Source organism: Coregonus clupeaformis, unplaced genomic scaffold (assembly GCF_020615455.1).
Source record: "Coregonus clupeaformis isolate EN_2021a unplaced genomic scaffold, ASM2061545v1 scaf0086, whole genome shotgun sequence".
Taxonomy (NCBI): domain Eukaryota; kingdom Metazoa; phylum Chordata; class Actinopteri; order Salmoniformes; family Salmonidae; genus Coregonus; species Coregonus clupeaformis.
The window spans coordinates 852,020-869,063 of NW_025533541.1; the positions used below are offsets into that span (position 1 = coordinate 852,020).

Below are 17,044 nucleotides of genomic sequence, written 5' to 3' on the forward strand. Positions count from 1 at the left end.
AAAAAAATTCAGGAATGCTTTCACCAACATGGCAAAATCACACTGCACTGGAGGAAGCCTTCCTGGGGTAATGGACTCAAGCACACGTGAATTACCAGTTATTCTTATGCTTCTCGAAGTAACTACTAACGCAGGGCAGAAAATTGGAACTCTCATTGACTTAGCATCAGACACCAACTACATCACTCACACAGCCGCCAGGAGACTGAAGCTTCAAGTGAAAGGATCACACTAGTCGTCCATGGAGTTGGAGGCATGGCCATGAAGGTGAAGACCAAAAGATACTTACTCAAGGTGAGAGTCAAGACACCAAGAGGCACGGAGAAAGTTCATGAGCTGATCTGTTATGGGTTGGATGAGATTGCAAAAGTTCACAGAGCAATCAAAGCACAACACCTCAAGAAGTTCTTCCCGATACCAACCTGGAAGACCTTCACAGACCAGAACATGTTGAGCTTCTCATAAGCCACCGGGAAGGAAGACTTGCTCCACAGAGAGTAAAGGTAGTAGGAGATCTTGTCCTGTGGGAGAGCCCTTTAGGAAAGACCGTTGGAGGAGCACATCCAGACCTCTGTGAAGTAGTGGACATGGCCCTGCACAATTCTGAAACTCATTTTGCACGATCTATGAGAATCACAGCAGTAAAGTATCAAGAAATTGCTGAGATGCAAGAATCTAGAGCTGAAACTAAAACCACTGTGATTGGCAAAGAGGTCTTGGACTGGTGGAAGTGGGACAGCATTGGTGCGGCCTGTGAACCCATGTGTGGAGGATGTCGTTGTGGTAACTGTCAACCAGGAGGCAAAGACATGACTCTTAGTGAAGAAAGAGAGCTTGAGATAATCAGGCAAGGTCTCAGTTACGTGGAGTCAGATGTGCATAGTCAGGAGCCTCACTGGGACACAAAATACCCTTGTATTGAAGATCCAAGTTCCCTGCCCAACAACAGAAGCGCAGTGGAAGCCACGTTTTCTGAGGACGGAGAAACAACTCAAGAGAGAACCAGATTGGCGTGCAGCATACACAACTCAAGTTCATGAGATGGTGGAAAGGAAGGCAGCAAAGAAACTCACTAGAAAGACCATTGCCGACTGGAAAGGTCCAGTATGGTACGTCAGTCACTTGATAGCACCAAACCCACACTCTATAACTACACCTGTCCGACTGGTATGGAACAGCAGCCAGAGGTTTAGAGGAAGCAGCATGAATGACCTTCTTCTGAAAGGGCCTGATGTACTTAATCCTATTCGAGCGGTACTGCTAAGGTTCAGGAGAGGAATCCATGCTGCTCTCGGCGACATCAAAAAGATGTACAATTCTGTGTGGCTCGAAGACCTGGAGATGCACCTCCATAGATTCCTCTGGAGAGACGGTGATGATGGGGACATTGAGGAATATGCCATCACCAGGGTCAACATGGGCGATCGACCAGCAGGGTGTATCGCACAACTAGCCATGAGAGAAACAGCGAAGTTGCCCATGTTCACACATCTGAAGAGGAACGGAGGGTCCTTGAAGAGGATTCCTACGTAGATGACATCCTGACATCCCATAATGACCTGGAAAAAGCTAGAGCGGAACCACCAAAAAAGTCGAAGAAATCCTGGATGTGGATTCTTCCTCAAGCCGTGGGTCCGATCAGGCCAAAGTGGGAGGCAAACATCTACATCAGAACATCCAACATCATCAGATGAAGTCTTCATCCTCCCCAACCAAGTGAGAGAAGGAGACAACAGAGCCCTTGAGTTGGTTATTTAGTCGAATCAGACAAACTGTACCTCATGACCTCGATAAACTTCTCAAAGAGACAAAAGAAGATGAGGATCAGTCAAGATCTCGTTGGAGAGGAAGTGAGAATGAAAACTCCAAACCCACTGACCAGAAGGCAACTGCTTGTAGCCAAGTAGCTAGTTTGTATGACCCAATAGGCCTTGCAACACCTGCCAAACAGAAAGGAGCCATTTTAGTCAGAAAAGCATTCCAAGAAACTGGAGGCAAAGCTCTAACAAGAGACACATGGGACACACCTCTGTCTGAGAAACTTAGAGGAGAAGCAATCCGCCTGTTTGAGGAATACAGACACCTCAACCAAATTACCTTCCATAGAAGCCTGACTCCAGTCAAAGGGATTGGAGAACCCTGGGGAATAACATTCTCAGATGGGAGCGACCAGAGTTATGGAGCAGTGGCATTCTTCAGGTGGGAGACCGAGCAAGGCATCCTGGTCCGTCTTGTTGAGTCAAAGCCAAGCTTACACCACTTGACCAAAAGGGAGAACCAGTGAAGGCTGAAGTCTGTGGTGCTGTGTTCGCTGCAAGACTCAGGAAATACATTGAAAAGCACAGTCGGATGCAAGTAGGACGTTGGATCCATCTGGTAGATAGTCAAACTGTGCTGGGTGCAATCCAAAGGGACAGTTATGGGTACCAGACCTTTTTTTGCAAACAGAGTGGGAGAGATCCAGAAGTCCACATCAGTTGAGGACTGGAGATGGATTCCAGGTGAGCAAAACATTGCTGACCTCGTGACAAGAGGAGCAACCCCAGAGGACCTCAAAGAGAACTCTGTGTGGCAGAACGGCCCAGAGTTTCTGAAACGACCTGTAGAGGATTGGCCGACAAAGTCAGCCAAAGAAGTCACTGCAGATGCCAAAGAAGGCATAAACAAGCTCCAAAGGAAATGTTTTACAGCAGCACTGACCCGAGCGCAGGTGGGGAAAAAAATCCAACATGCTCCACGTATACCAATATCTCCAACCTCTGACAAAGGTAAAGACCTGCAAAGCAGCCCTAATGGAAGAGGGCACCAAATCCAAGTCCAAAGACCACCTTCTGGTTATTCAGTGGGGAATATCCTTAACATCAGCAAGTTCAGCAGTTTAACCAGGTTGACAAGAGTCATTGCCTGGGTGTGGAGAGCTGCCACAAGGTGGAAAGAAATGCTAGCCAAGACCACCACCACAAGCAAGCCAAAGAAAAAGGAAATTCCTTCAGCTCTTGAGATCAAGTCCAGAATCAAGAGAGCTACACTTACCATCATGGAGTGTGAAGATGCACTCAGGGATCTCTTCCTTGCAGCCCAAAAGGATGTAACCTGGCCAGACACCACACTCAGCAGGCTTGCTGTGGTCAAAGAGGAAAACACTGGACTCTTGCTCTGTGGAGGAAGATTCCAAATCTTTAATGAAGAAAAAACTGCAGTACAGGCTTGCCAGAGTTATTGACGTTAACACTGACAAGAAGGGAATTGTGAGGGATGTATATCTCCGATCCTTCCCCAGCTACCCAGTCACAACTGTGAAGCCCACTAAAAAGATGGAAAAACATTCAATCAAGATACCAGCAACAGTTCTTCACAGGGATGTCAGACGGATAGTTGTCTTGCTTCCAGTTGAAGAGCAGCAGCAACAGGATCAAAAATAGAGTAACTGAATCCAACACATCACAGTTCTGTGTGACCTCCTTGGGTTGAAGAACCAGGAGGTCAAGTGGGAGGTGTTGTGTCAATTCCTGACTACAAGCTACAAGCCTAAATCCACCCAGGGTGCTCAAAGCACTCCCAACCTGCAGGGGCAACCATGCAACCGAGCTGTTGAAACCAACCACCAGGAAGTGCTCTGGGGACCATATTAACGTGCGCACCCACAAGCAGTGCATGTGCATGGCACCGAAATGTTTGGTAAAAGCTTACTTGGCTCTCACTCATTCCTGAGAAGAGATACCAATGACCACGGCTCCTGATCATCCAAAGACGCAACTGGTAGGACAGAATGTGTTGTGAATTCATGCTTCTATATGCCCTTTTGTTTGGTTGTAACATACAATACAATTATTAATTAAATTAAATAGTAAGACTTCATTATGTGAACGTAGAACTTGACAGTAACGTTACTATAATCATGTGTATTGTTAAATGTTTAATTAGGATATTGATATTTAATTATTAACTTGCAATGATCCTAGGTTAATCTAAATGATGAAATGATTGTTTGGTTAGGTTGAGGATTCAGTAACATTAGTTTATGCTTATTTTTGAGAAAGTGGAATTGAGAGTTATTTGTAACTAATCCATGGGTTTTGTTTGTGTGTTTTGAAGGTTATCAACCTATTCTGTTCCATCTTTGTGACAATAAAAAATCAAAGTGAACAGTTTTGAGTTGTCCTTTGCGTTCATCAAGGATAAAGCCGTTTCCAAGTTTGGGCAGAGCTGTGGTCAGCCAGAAATCACGCAGAACTTGACAATAACAGAATAAAATATAACTAATATTTTGAGTGTCACAAACGTGTGGAACCTCTGTCATATAACAATAACGTTTTTTTAAAAACATTTATTTGCTATAGAAGTAGTAAAATCTGCTCTGTCCAATCATGTAAAGAAATAACAAATCTGACCTTGATAAACCTCTGTAGGATGATTTCAGAAAGTAGCTTTTTTGATCTATGTTGTATGTGATCACACCATCACGCACTTTCTGTTCTTTCAAACTCCCCAACATTTATTTTGGCTGAAGACAGATAGGCTACTAGCGATTTGTAGTTTAAGTTAGAAACTAATGCATATTCACCCATCATTTATTAGCTAAATACAGTGGGGAAAAAAAGTATTTAGTCAGCCACCAATTGTGCAAGTTCTCCCACTTAAAAAGATGAGAGAGGCCTGTAATTTTCATCATAGGTACACGTCAACTACGACAGACAAAATGAGAAAAAAAATTCTCCAGAAAATCACATTGTAGGATTTTTAATGAATTTATTTGCAAATTATGGTGGAAAATAAGTATTTGGTCAATAACAAAAGTTTCTCAATACTTTGTTATATACCCTTTGTTGGCAATGACACAGGTCAAACGTTTTCTGTAAGTCTTCACAAGGTTTTCACACACTGTTGCTGGTATTTTGGCCCATTCCTCCATGCAGATCTCCTCTAGAGCAGTGATGTTTTGGGGCTGTCGCTGGGCAACACAGACTTTCAACTCCCTCCAAAGATTTTCTATGGGGTTGAGATCTGGAGACTGGCTAGGCCACTCCAGGACCTTGAAATGCTTCTTACGAAGCCACCTTCGTTGCCCGGGCGGTGTGTTTGGGATCATTGTCATGCTGAAAGACCCAGCCACGTTTCATCTTCAATGCCCTTGCTGATGGAAGGAGGTTTTCACTCAAAATCTCACGATACATGGCCCCATTCATTCTTTCCTTTACACGGATCAGTCGTCCTGGTCCCTTTGCAGAAAAACAGCCCCAAAGCATGATGTTTCCACACCCCATGCTTCACAGTAGGTATGGTGTTCTTTGGATGCAACTCAGCATTCTTTGTCCTCCAAACACGACGAGTTGAGTTTTTACCAAAAGTTCTATTTTGGTTTTATCTGACCATATGACATTCTCCCAATCCTCTTCTGGATCATCCAAATGCACTCTAGCAAACTTCAGACGGGCCTGGACATGTACTGGCTTAAGCAGGGGACACGTCTGGCACTGCAGGATTTGAGTCCCTGGCGGCGTAGTGTGTTACTGATGGTAGGCTTTGTTACTTTGGTCCCAGCTCTCTGCAGGTCATTCACTAGGTCCCCCCGTGTGGTTCTGGGATTTTTGCTCACCGTTCTTGTGATCATTTTGACCCCACGGGGTGAGATCTTGCGTGGAGCCCCAGATCGAGGGAGATTATCAGTGGTCTTGTATGTCTTCCATTTCCTAATAATTGCTCCCACAGTTGATTTCTTCAAACCAAGCTGCTTACCTATTGCAGACTCAGTCTTCCCAGCCTGGTGCAGGTCTACAATTTTGTTTCTGGTGTCCTTTGACAGCTCTTTGGTCTTGGCCATAGTGGAGTTTAGAGTGTGACTGTTTGAGGTTGTGGACAGGTGTCTTTTATACTGATAACAAGTTCAAACAAATGCCATTAATACAGGTAACGAGTGGAGGACAGAGGAGCCTCATAAAGAAGTTACAGGTCTGTGAGAGCCAGAAATCTTGCTTGTTTGTAGTTGACCAAATACTTATTTTCCACCATAATTTGCAAATCAATTCATTAAAAATCCTACAATGTGATTTTCTCGATTTTTTTTTTTCTCAATTTGTCTGTCATAGTTGACGTGTACCTATGATGAAAATTACAGGCCTCTCTCATCTTTTTAAGTGGGAGAACTTGCACAATTGGTGGCTGACTAAATACTTTTTTTCCCCCACTGTATAAGGGCCTTTAAATATTAACCTGTCAAAGTCCAGAAAAAAGAAAGAAATGGCAGTGTGCATTCCCCCAGGCTAAATGCCAAGAAAAGCTTAAGGACAGAACTACACACATTTAAATGGAGAGAATACATTTCTGTGAAGCTTTGTGATTGACAAGGACAAGTTTGATGTCGGAAAACAATAGAATGTTCACGATTTAATGTGTGCCAAAGATGGTAAGATGAAAGGCGACGTTTATACTGAGGGGTTGGCGGGACTTTTAAATACATTACTGCAATTACGACTAGGTTGGTTGGCAAAAATAAAAGTACTGGCTTTGTTGCCAGCAATACCTTTCAGATAAAGAAAAGGCAGTAATGGTAAAGTTGGCATAAAAACATCTTGATATGAAAGCTATACTTTGTTATTGGGTTCTGTGGATATTGCATTGAAGCTCTGTACTGTTTTGCCTCTTCTCTATTAACTTATGGTCATCCTTGGTTCCTTTGTTTCTCTTCCACCAGGTTCACGTTCCCATTCTCACGTCCTAACCTTTTCATCCCTCTCTCCTCCTTCTATATATGCCTCAATCTTATGTAGCAAAATGTGAAGTTTTTTTCATTGGATAAAATTAGAGACTCAGAGCTAGAAAATTGTGTATCATACACTTCTTACGTTCCCACAAGACAAACTCAAAATATCACTCACAACAAAGGGAACTAACAAAGGAAATCACTGACAACAAAACAGAAAAGATTTGGCATGGGTCCTCAGATCCTCAAAAAATTCTACAGCTGCACCATCGAGAGCATCCTGACTGGTTGCATCACCGCCTGGTATGGCAACTGCTTGGCCTCCGACCGCAAGGCACTACAGAGGGTAGTGCGTACGGCCCAGTACATCACTGGGGCCAAGCTTCCTGCTATCCAGGACCTCTATACCAGGCGGTGTCAGAGGAAAGCCCTCAAAATTGTCAAAGACTCCAGCCACCCTAGTCATAGACTGTTCTCTCTGCTACCGCACGGCAAGCGGTACCAGAGTGCCAAGTCTAGGTCCAAAAGACTTCTCAACAGCTTCTACCCCCAAGCCATAAGACTCCTGAATAGCTAATCATGGCTACCCGGACTATTTGCACTGCCTCCCCACCCCATCCTTTTACGCTGCTGCTACTCTGTTCATTATTTATGCATAGTCACTTTAACTCTGCCCACATGTACATATTACTTCAACTACCTCAACTAGCCGGTGCCCCCTCACATTGACTCAGCACCGGTACCCCCCTGTATATATAGCCTCCCTACTGCTATTTTTTTCTCAACACTTTTTTTTGTTGTTTTATTTTTACTTTTTTGTTAAAAATAAATGCACTGTTGGTTAAGGGCTGTAAGTAAGCATTTCACTGTAATGTCTGCACCTGTTGTATTCGGCGCATGTGGCCAATAAAATTTGATTTGATTTGAAAAGGGTTCAAAAGGGGTTCTGAAAGGCACCCATGTCGGAGCCCACTGAAAGTTGGCAAAGCCTAAAAGACACCCACAATGGATGCCCACTAGGTTTGCCTTTGAAAAGACAAACTAAAAGAAAAACCCACAACAATTTAGGATAGAGAGTAAAAATAATCTGGAGCAAAACAAACAGGGGAAACACCAAAACTCAGGCTTCTTTCAAATTTAAATAGGTTAAGCTCGAAATCGCACCTCAGCTGAAGTTAAGTGTAGCTCTCCCCAACATCTCTCAAGCTCAACTGGCACACTGGGCCAGCCACTCCTAAATAGCACCTGGGCCAACACAGGTGAAACACCTTCCCACTAACGAGATGGCAACCAGCACAGGTGAAACACATACTGACTGACGAGTTGACACCAATCGGTGCGCCCTACATGCTAACGAGCGATAAGTGCTAAACTCCAAACTCCAAACATAAATGGAAAAACCAAAACCTGTAACACACTGCAGTTGATGAACAATTGGAAAGTAATTCTGCTTGGAAAGTTGATAAACTTGTAACCCCACTTTTGAGAAAATGGCCCTTGATTGTTTTGGTACACCTACTGGAGAGCTCTTCTTTGTCTACACCCATTCAGCATGGTTCTTAAGCCTAAGCCCCACCCATCTCTTTAAGGATTCACATGTGAGGCCATGTGCTGAACAGAGTGAGTAGTTTAGTAAACAACCAAAGATTGCAAGACTAAAAGTGGTAAAAGTAGTAGCCTACAGTAAGGAAAAACTCATGTTGTTCTTCACATTACCGTCTCTGGTAAACACACACAATATCAAATAAAATCTGAGTTTATTTGATACATGCACAAGATACAGAAGTTGTAAACAGTACAGTGAAATGGTTACTTGCATAGTAGCATAAATATTTTATAATTATCGAATGTGAAGGAAATGCTATAACCACCCCCCAGCCACATCTAGCTAACTGGATGGGTCACTAATGTCTAGACATGTACACATGTTCATGAAATACAATAGATGGCCGTAATCACTCCTAGACACACCTGGCTAACTTGATGTATGCACTCACTAAAATTGTAAGTCGCTCTGGATAAGAGCGTCTGCTAAATGACTAAAATGTAAAAATGTAAAATGTAATCATCTGGTGGAGTCTTTTGTTTAGACATGTAGCTAGCTAGCTAAACAATGAACCGGCATAATCCCAACTCATACTACTACCAATACAAACATTGTCATAGCTGTAGTATGAATCTGCAGGTAGCTAAAGCTAACCAACGAGGTTCAATGTTAGCTAGTTAACATTAGGCTATAACTAGCAATGCAAATGGATTTATGATTCTAATAATATTACTACACAGATCATACATGTAACGTTAGCTAGCGAGCCAGCAAGCTAACGTTCGCTAGCTAGCTAACAGTATGCTTTAACTTGCAATGAAAACAACTTTCTGAAAATGTAGCTAGACTCTTACCCATATACATGGATGAATGCTTCATGGTAGACTGGAACCATTTAACTTTGTTTTGTTTGTAGCTACATCTTGTTTGGCCAGCGTTGTGTCAAGTCAGTCCGGTTCACACTGACCGTGGCATGTGCAGAAAGTAGCCCATCACTTTTTCCAACTGATTAGTCGATAGCACCTGCTAAATTCAGGGCATCAATGTTGTTGAGAAAAGTAGCAAAACTTTTGTAGTTATCGATGGCTAACATTATATATTTCAAAAACGGCGTGGTAGAAAATACTATCAACACATACTTAACAGCTCACGTTATAGACAGAAGCATGCTACATGGCAGACCAATCCAAACTCATCTCCTGGCATGTCCAGCCCATCCATTATCTCAGCCAATCATGGCTAGCGGGAAGGTTCCTGTCTTTTTCCGTGGCTAAACCAACCAGGCTTGTAATTCAACAACATTTTTTGTATTTACAGATGGAATACAAGTTTTTTATTAAGGCACATGATAGTTCACGTTCCAGAAGGCATTTCTGCCAAAAAACGCATTTTGATAAAAATAATGTTTTACGTTCAAATGCCTCTTCTGTGAAGTAGTGATGTGGGACATACGCCTAGTCACATATCTCTCTCTTTCCAGGCATGGCTGACAGAGATCCATGAGTATGCTCAGCAGGACGTGGTGCTAATGCTGCTGGGGAACAAGGTTAGCCCTCCTACTGAAAGGACGGATGGATGGATGGATGGATGGATGGACGGATAATAAGTACATTACTATGAATTGAGAGAGAGAAAGTACGAGGTAGATATTGATGGATGGATGATGAGTGCATTACTATGAATTGAGAGAGAGCGAAAGGAGGTAGATATATGTGTCTCTGCATGCAGAAAATAAAGGAGAGGATGGTGTTAGTGTGAGTAGATGATGAAAGAGAGAATAGATGAAAGGAGAGAATGTTTTCAGGAGATGTTTGTGATCTCTTACAGGCTGATGCGACACACGAGAGAGTGGTGAAGAGAGAGGAGGGAGAGAAACTGGCCAAGGTGAGCTGTTATGAAAGAAAATACACAAAAACTCAATCACACAGTATTTACCCTTCAGATGTCTAGGTTTCGATCTATTTTAGTCTTCACAGACATGTGTCAGTCCGGGTGACAGTCCGGGTGATAGTCCAGGTGACAATCCGTGTGTATCTTGATCTTTGAAGTGAGTTCGCTAACTAAATTTTTCACATCAGTACGCTCTGATGAATTCACAGGCTTGTAACAGTAAATTACTGTACATGGCTGTAAGGGAGATGGACATCAGATACCCTTGTTATTGTCAGACTGTGTAATAATAACAACATACAATTATTGTTAATTAATATCATCACCCCTTTTGAGTTTCTTTGCCCATGGGAGAAGTATATTTGCTCCCCCCCAGTCCTTTTTCCACAAAACTTAATCTAAAATTGTTGAATGAGTTTCCTGTAAACAATAGATATTATATTCCTTCCCTTTTAGCCAGGTAAATACTGATCGTCTTTTCTTATTTTCTGCTAAGCCATTACAATTATAACTGGCTATACCATTTACCATAATGAGATACAAGTTTCAATTCTATTTATCATAATATACTGTTGAAGTCGGAAGTTTACATACACTTAGGTTGGAGTCATTAAAACTTGTTTTTCAACCACTCCACAAATTTCTTGTTAACAAACTATCGTTTTGGCAAGTCGGTTTGGATATCTACTTTGTGCATGACACAAGTAATTTTTCCAACAATTGTTTACAGATAGATTATTTCACTTATAATTCACTGTATCACAATTCCAGTGGGTCAGAAGTTTACATACACTAAGTTGACTGTGCCTTTAAACAGCTTGGAAAATTACAGAAAATGATGTCATGGCTTTAGAAGCTTTTGATAGGCTAATTGACATCATTTGAGTCAATTGGAGGTGTACCTGTGGATGTATTTCAAGGCCTACCTTCACACTCAGTGCCTCTTTGCTTGACATCATGGGAAAATCTAAATAAATCAGTCAGAAAAAGAATAGTACGCAAGTATAAACACCATGGGACCATGCAGCCGTCATACCGCTCAGGAAGGAGACACGTTCTGTCTCCTAGAGATGAACGTACTTTGGTGCGAAAAGTGCAAATCAATCCCAGAACAACAGCAAAGGACCTTGTGAAGATGCTGGAGGAAACAGGTACAAAAGTATCTATATCCACAGTAAAACGAGTCCTATTTCGACATAACCTGAAAGGCCGCTCAGCAAGGAAGAAGCCAAAAATAGAACTGTTTGGCCATAATGACCATCGTTATGTTTGGAGGAAAAATGTTTTTTTTTGCAAAACAAAGAACACCATCCCAACCGTAAAGCAAGGGGGCGGCAGCATCATGCTGTGCGGGTGCTTTGCTGCAGGAGGGACTGGTGCACTTCACAAAATAGATGGCATAATGAGGAAGGAAAATGATGTGGATATATTGAAGCAACATCTCAAGACATCAGTCAGGAAGTTAAAGCTTGGTCGCGAATGGGTCTTCCAAATGGACAATGACCCCAAGCATACTTCCAAAGTTGTGGCAAAATGACTTAAGGACAACAAAGTCAAGGTATTGGAGTGGCCATCACAAAGCCCTGACCTCAATCCTATAGAACATTTGTGGGCAGAACTGAAAAAGCGTGTGTGAGCAAGGAGGCCTACAAACCTGACTCAGTTACACCAGCTCTGTCAGGAGGAATGGGCCAAAATTCACCCAACTTATTGTGGGAAGCTTGTGGAAGGCTACCCAAAATGTTTGACCCAAGTTAAACAATTTAAAGTCAATGCTATGTCAACTTCTGACCCACTGGGAATGAGATGAAAGAAATAAAAGCTGAAATAAATAATTATCTCTACTATTATTCTGACATCTCATATTCTTAAAATAAAGTGGTGATCCTAAATGACCTAAGACAGGGAATTTTTACTAGGATTAAATGTCAGGAATTGTGAAAAACTGAGTTTAAATGTATTTGGCTAAGGTGTATGTAAACTTCCAACTTCAACTTACCATTAAAAAGTACCATAGTGATTGAGTGTCCATATAGCTGTACCATGATATTTGCATCGCTACTAAGTAAACCTCCAATTGTTCTCCACTATTCCAACCGCTTAACTCACCCCCCCATCCCAAGTTGGGTTGTCATCCCAATAACCGACAGACCACCCCAGTCCCCCCGGATACCAGGGCCCCCAAGAGACCGGGATCCATCCTTCGAAAAGAGCACACAGTGCCACCCACAGAACAGAAGCAGATCAACCGCCAAAAGCATTTCCAACGCCCTCACCTCGATTTGTATTATATATAGTTATTAACAAATATTTACACATATTAAAACATCTTGCTTATCTTAATTTCCACAATTAATGAATAATATGTGTAATAATGTAGGCAGTTCATGTGATGGATTGTTACCTATAACCAGGATTGCCATTACAAAAATTACATTTTTGCCAAGCAATTATTATTTTAGCAAACAATTATTGTGATTCATCCTATTTTGTCCCTAACATCATTACCCCATAGCAACAGATGTGGGATACACACACACACACACACACACACACACACACACACACACTCATACACACTCGACCCCTTTCCCCCACAAACAACCACAAGCTCAGATTTTCAAGAGTTGTTCCATCCCAGAGCCCAACTCAAGAAAGGACTTGATGTGTGAGTGCATATACAGTTGCAGCTGTTTGAGAAGGCATGCAAAAAAGAAGATGATGGAGATCAGATACACCCCCTGTATCCCCTGAAACACACACACGCTGACCCCCATTGTGACCATTTTCCCAAGGATCTCAGTGCAATCAGACCTTTGATTATTTTGTGCCACTAGGGCCACAATAATTTGCCCCCTCTCTGATTTTCCGAGTGTGACCCCCTCCCCATGTGTTACTGCAGCTAGCCAGTGTTGCCAGCACTGCCACTACCTGGGTGGGGGCACCCCACTGGAATCCCCACCGGCTAGGTACAAGGTCGTCAAGGTTCTCATTAGCAGCTTTGAGAAATTTCTTGTAAATTATCCTCACCCATCAGGGGGCTTTGGCTTTGTAGGACCAACCCTGCCAAGCAGGCTCAGAGTGGAAACATTGTTTGCAGAGTTCACAACCTGCTGCACTTGTGAGAAACAAGTTTTGGTTTATTTCATAACCATAATTTACGAGATTTGTCCATTTCTTTCACTGTCTTTTGTTTGGAGTGCTCCATGTAGAGAGATGAGCATGTATCTGAGCACTCATAGAAGTACCTGGCCTGATGCGCGGAAATGTAGGAGTGTTTTTTTAACATCCATTGCGAATTATAATGTATTAAAACTAAAGTTCCTCACAGTAAGCTATTTGAAAAATCTTCCAACAATCTCCTCCTCGATAATCACTAATCCCTCAGTGTGAAAGAGCAATGGAAGTTATAGACCTACTGCTGCATTGGCCTATAGCCTATGTTCCATGTGCTCATTTCACTTAAAGCCGCAATGGATCATGATGTATCAATGTGTCCAAATGGCAGAAGCTGGTGATCTCGCATTAGTTTACTTTTTAACTTTTGGATTTATATCATTTTAATTCAGATTTTTATGATTAACCGTAGGTGAAAAATATTTTTAGAAACAAAACATTACTATTGAAATGAAACTGTTCCCACAAAAATGTGCATATGAAAATCATAACTGGCACGCAGAACAGTAGAAATGGTAGGATGAAATTATGTAAACTTCCCCCCAAACTTGAAACTCATGTGCTGCCTATGAAATCTAAAAAAAACTCTTGCCTCCATGTTTCATGGTCGGATTTTGCCTGTAGGCCACTTTGAAGCAAGGTAAGACATGTGCCTCATAATATGAAATAAACATGCAGGTTTCAAACAATCGGAAGTATGTTTTAAAAATGCATACTGCCTCCAGCTCACATTGTAAAGTGGTGGGTGACGCGCTTATAGCCTGTTGAGAAAAAAAAATAGTAGCTCTTTTTAATCGTGCACCAAAACTGTTTTTAATACACAATTGCATTTATAATTATTGTGCAATGAATGGGCTTATAAAGGCACATGTTTTGCTCCAGCAGCAACCAGCTAAGGAGTTGCAGGATAAATTCAGCTCAAAATAGGCTCTGTATGCTGTGTGCATGTGATGGTTGGTAGTGTTGGATAAATAAGATACATGACTAACGAAAATACACAGGTCAATTTAATTCCACTAAATTATGCCAATCAACCTATAGAACGATAAGCATGACGGTCAAATGCATTTACATCGATTAGTATTTCCACCAATGCAATGTGATTTTTTAAATCTCGGTCAGCAACAGTTTAATTTATCGGCTTTTCACACCGCACGCACACACACACACACACACACACACACACACACACACACAGACACACCAGGTACCTAATACACTAAAACTTGGTGGACTCTCACTCTACCCTGTGCAGGAGTTTGGTGTGCCCTTCATGGAGACCAGTGCAAAATCTGGCCTGAACGTGGAGCTGGCATTCACTGCTGTGGCCAAGTGAGTAGGATGTTTACCACTGCTGAGTTCTCTAGAGATGACATGTCAATCAATGCCTTTTGTTTTGTCATACATGTGATTACGAAGGAAACACAGAATCAAGATAGCCTACGCAGTAAATATGCTATATGAGATTGAATCTCCCTGTCATTTTCCTCAATCTTCATTGCTTTCTCTACCTTTCGTTTCTCTCAGAGAGCTGAACCACAGGTCGATGAAGGAGCCTGATGAACCAAAGTTTCAGCTACAAGATTATGTCAACAATGAGATGAAGAGTGCTAGCTGCTGCCGCTCATAAACCTGTTCTCTCTCTGTCTGGTGTGTGTCTGTCTAGTGTCTGTCTGTCTGGTGTCTGTGTGTGTCTGGTGTTTGTGTGTGTCTGGTGTGTGTCTGTCTGGTGTCTGGTGTCTGGTGTGTGTGTGTGTGTGTGTGTCTGGTGTTTGTCTGTCTGGTGTCTGTGTGTCTGGTGTGTCTGGTGTGTGTGTGTCTGTCTGGTGTGTGTCTGTCTGGTGTCTGTGTGTCTGGTGTCTGTGTGTGTCTGGTGTCTGTGTGTGTGTCTGTCTACCGGTGTATAACATGTGTGTTTCTTTTCCTCATGCATGTTGGTGCAAGTGCACCATATGTGTGTGTGTGTGATACATTTACGTTTTAACAGTGGTGGTTGTGCATGTATGTGTGTATGGTGTACGAGTGGATTCATTATGCATTATCTTCTGCCCCCTACTGTATGATAAAAGGATGACAGTTTCAGTGCATAGGTACAGTAAGAATCACAGTCTATTAGTCTATCACACTCATTCAGGAAAGACCACCAAATTAGACAGCAAACAGCAACCTGTCAAAGTACACCAACAATATTAAGGTTAACTGTGGATTATTTCAAGTTAGAGTAACTCTGTGTCATTTTACACTTTCTCGGATGATTTCTCTTCCTGGTGATATTTTGTGTCCTCATCCAAGTCCCCCACCCAACTGCAGATCCCTCCTGACCCGCCTCTTCTTGTAGCTGTGAATGTATCTAAACTGTCCCCATTTTTACCCTTCGCTCTCTCCTCGTTGGAATTCCTCGTTTGGAGCCATCATTCATGATCCATTGGAGTCATTTTGTGCAATATTACTAAGAATGTATGTGGTGTATATATTTTTAATGAAATGTATAATCTGGAGCTTTATAGTTTGCATTACTTTTAAATGGTTGTCCTGTTGAGGCCAAATGTACAATGGTGTCAAGTGATGTAGAAAATCAAGAGATTGTAAAGTAGCAGAACTAGAAACTTTGAGCTGTTTATACAATTCAAATGTGCATTGAAGCAAGATAATATCAATATGGATCTCCATCATTTATAACACTCTATGGAAGGGTTTGTTGAAATGTTGAAATGTTGTTTATGTGTTTCTGTTGTACAGGGTAGTCCAACATCATGTTATTGATATTCTAGAGGCAAAACATCTGTCCTGTATTTTAATGCAGTATTGTTCAGTATAACTACTTTGACTTTATTTCAGAAATGCTAAGACTTTATCAATATCGTTCTTGTCTGGACCGTGGTATTTTGAAGAGATGCACTCCGCAAATCTGACCTTTGTATCAATTTACAACACTTTTTAATTCAGTAGATTCATCATTCTGGATGTATAAAGAGAAATGTATGTAATTGCCTAATGTAAATGATATCTAGTTTCATACTGTTTTTTGTTCATGTTTAACTGAAATACTATAACCCTCGATGAAAGAATATTGATGGAATATTGAAAAATTTACAGAGTTGACAGCAAATCATTCAATGTTTTGATTAAAGATAAGACTGTAAACCTACTGTACTTCTGTAATCCACTCAGACACAGTAAGTACTTTATTTTTAATGTAACTTCAGTATTCACAATAAAGTTTAAGATGCACAGTAGTGAATGATATGATTTTGATTTCCTCAGAGCCGAGTCCAATCCATGCATGAGTCCACAGCACCACCATCTGGCCATGTTAGGTCAGTTCAAGTCAGTCAAGGGACGTTTTCTCCTTATCAAGTGAGCGCTAAAGACACACCAAAATGGTTGACAAGGCAGCAGTACATTTATTCTGCTCTTTATACAGTATTTCTGTGAAATGAAATTCTGTTCACCTTTAAAAAACAGATTCACAGGAAAACTATAACTGCTGTTTCTTTCTCGGGTATCTTTTAACAGTTTCAAGTTTTATTGCCACATGCACAAGTACAGTGAAATGCCTTTCTTGCAAGCTCTAACCCAACAATGCGGTAATCAAGAACAATGTAATACAAAACAATAACAAGGTAGAACAAAAACACACAATATATTTGACACAAGCATAGTCAAAGATGCTTCTGTAAAATAAGAATTAGACTTAGACTTAAAATAAAACTTCCTGTGCCCTTCCTCTG

General features: G+C 41.6%; 1 protein-coding gene across 1 annotated transcript in view; it reads left to right on the plus strand.

The window, feature by feature from the left end:
• The window catches only part of LOC121551815 (ras-related protein Rab-26), a 151,283-nt gene extending 136,264 nt beyond the window's left edge, over positions 1-15,019 (plus strand). The window contains exons 6-9 of the mRNA XM_041864546.2: positions 9,727-9,792; positions 10,074-10,130; positions 14,569-14,645; positions 14,841-15,019. Coding sequence (XP_041720480.1) covers positions 9,727-9,792; positions 10,074-10,130; positions 14,569-14,645; positions 14,841-14,943 — 303 coding nt within the window. The 3' untranslated portion in view covers positions 14,944-15,019. The remainder of the gene's footprint in view (positions 1-9,726; positions 9,793-10,073; positions 10,131-14,568; positions 14,646-14,840) is intronic.
• The last annotated feature ends 2,025 nt before the right edge of the window (positions 15,020-17,044 follow it).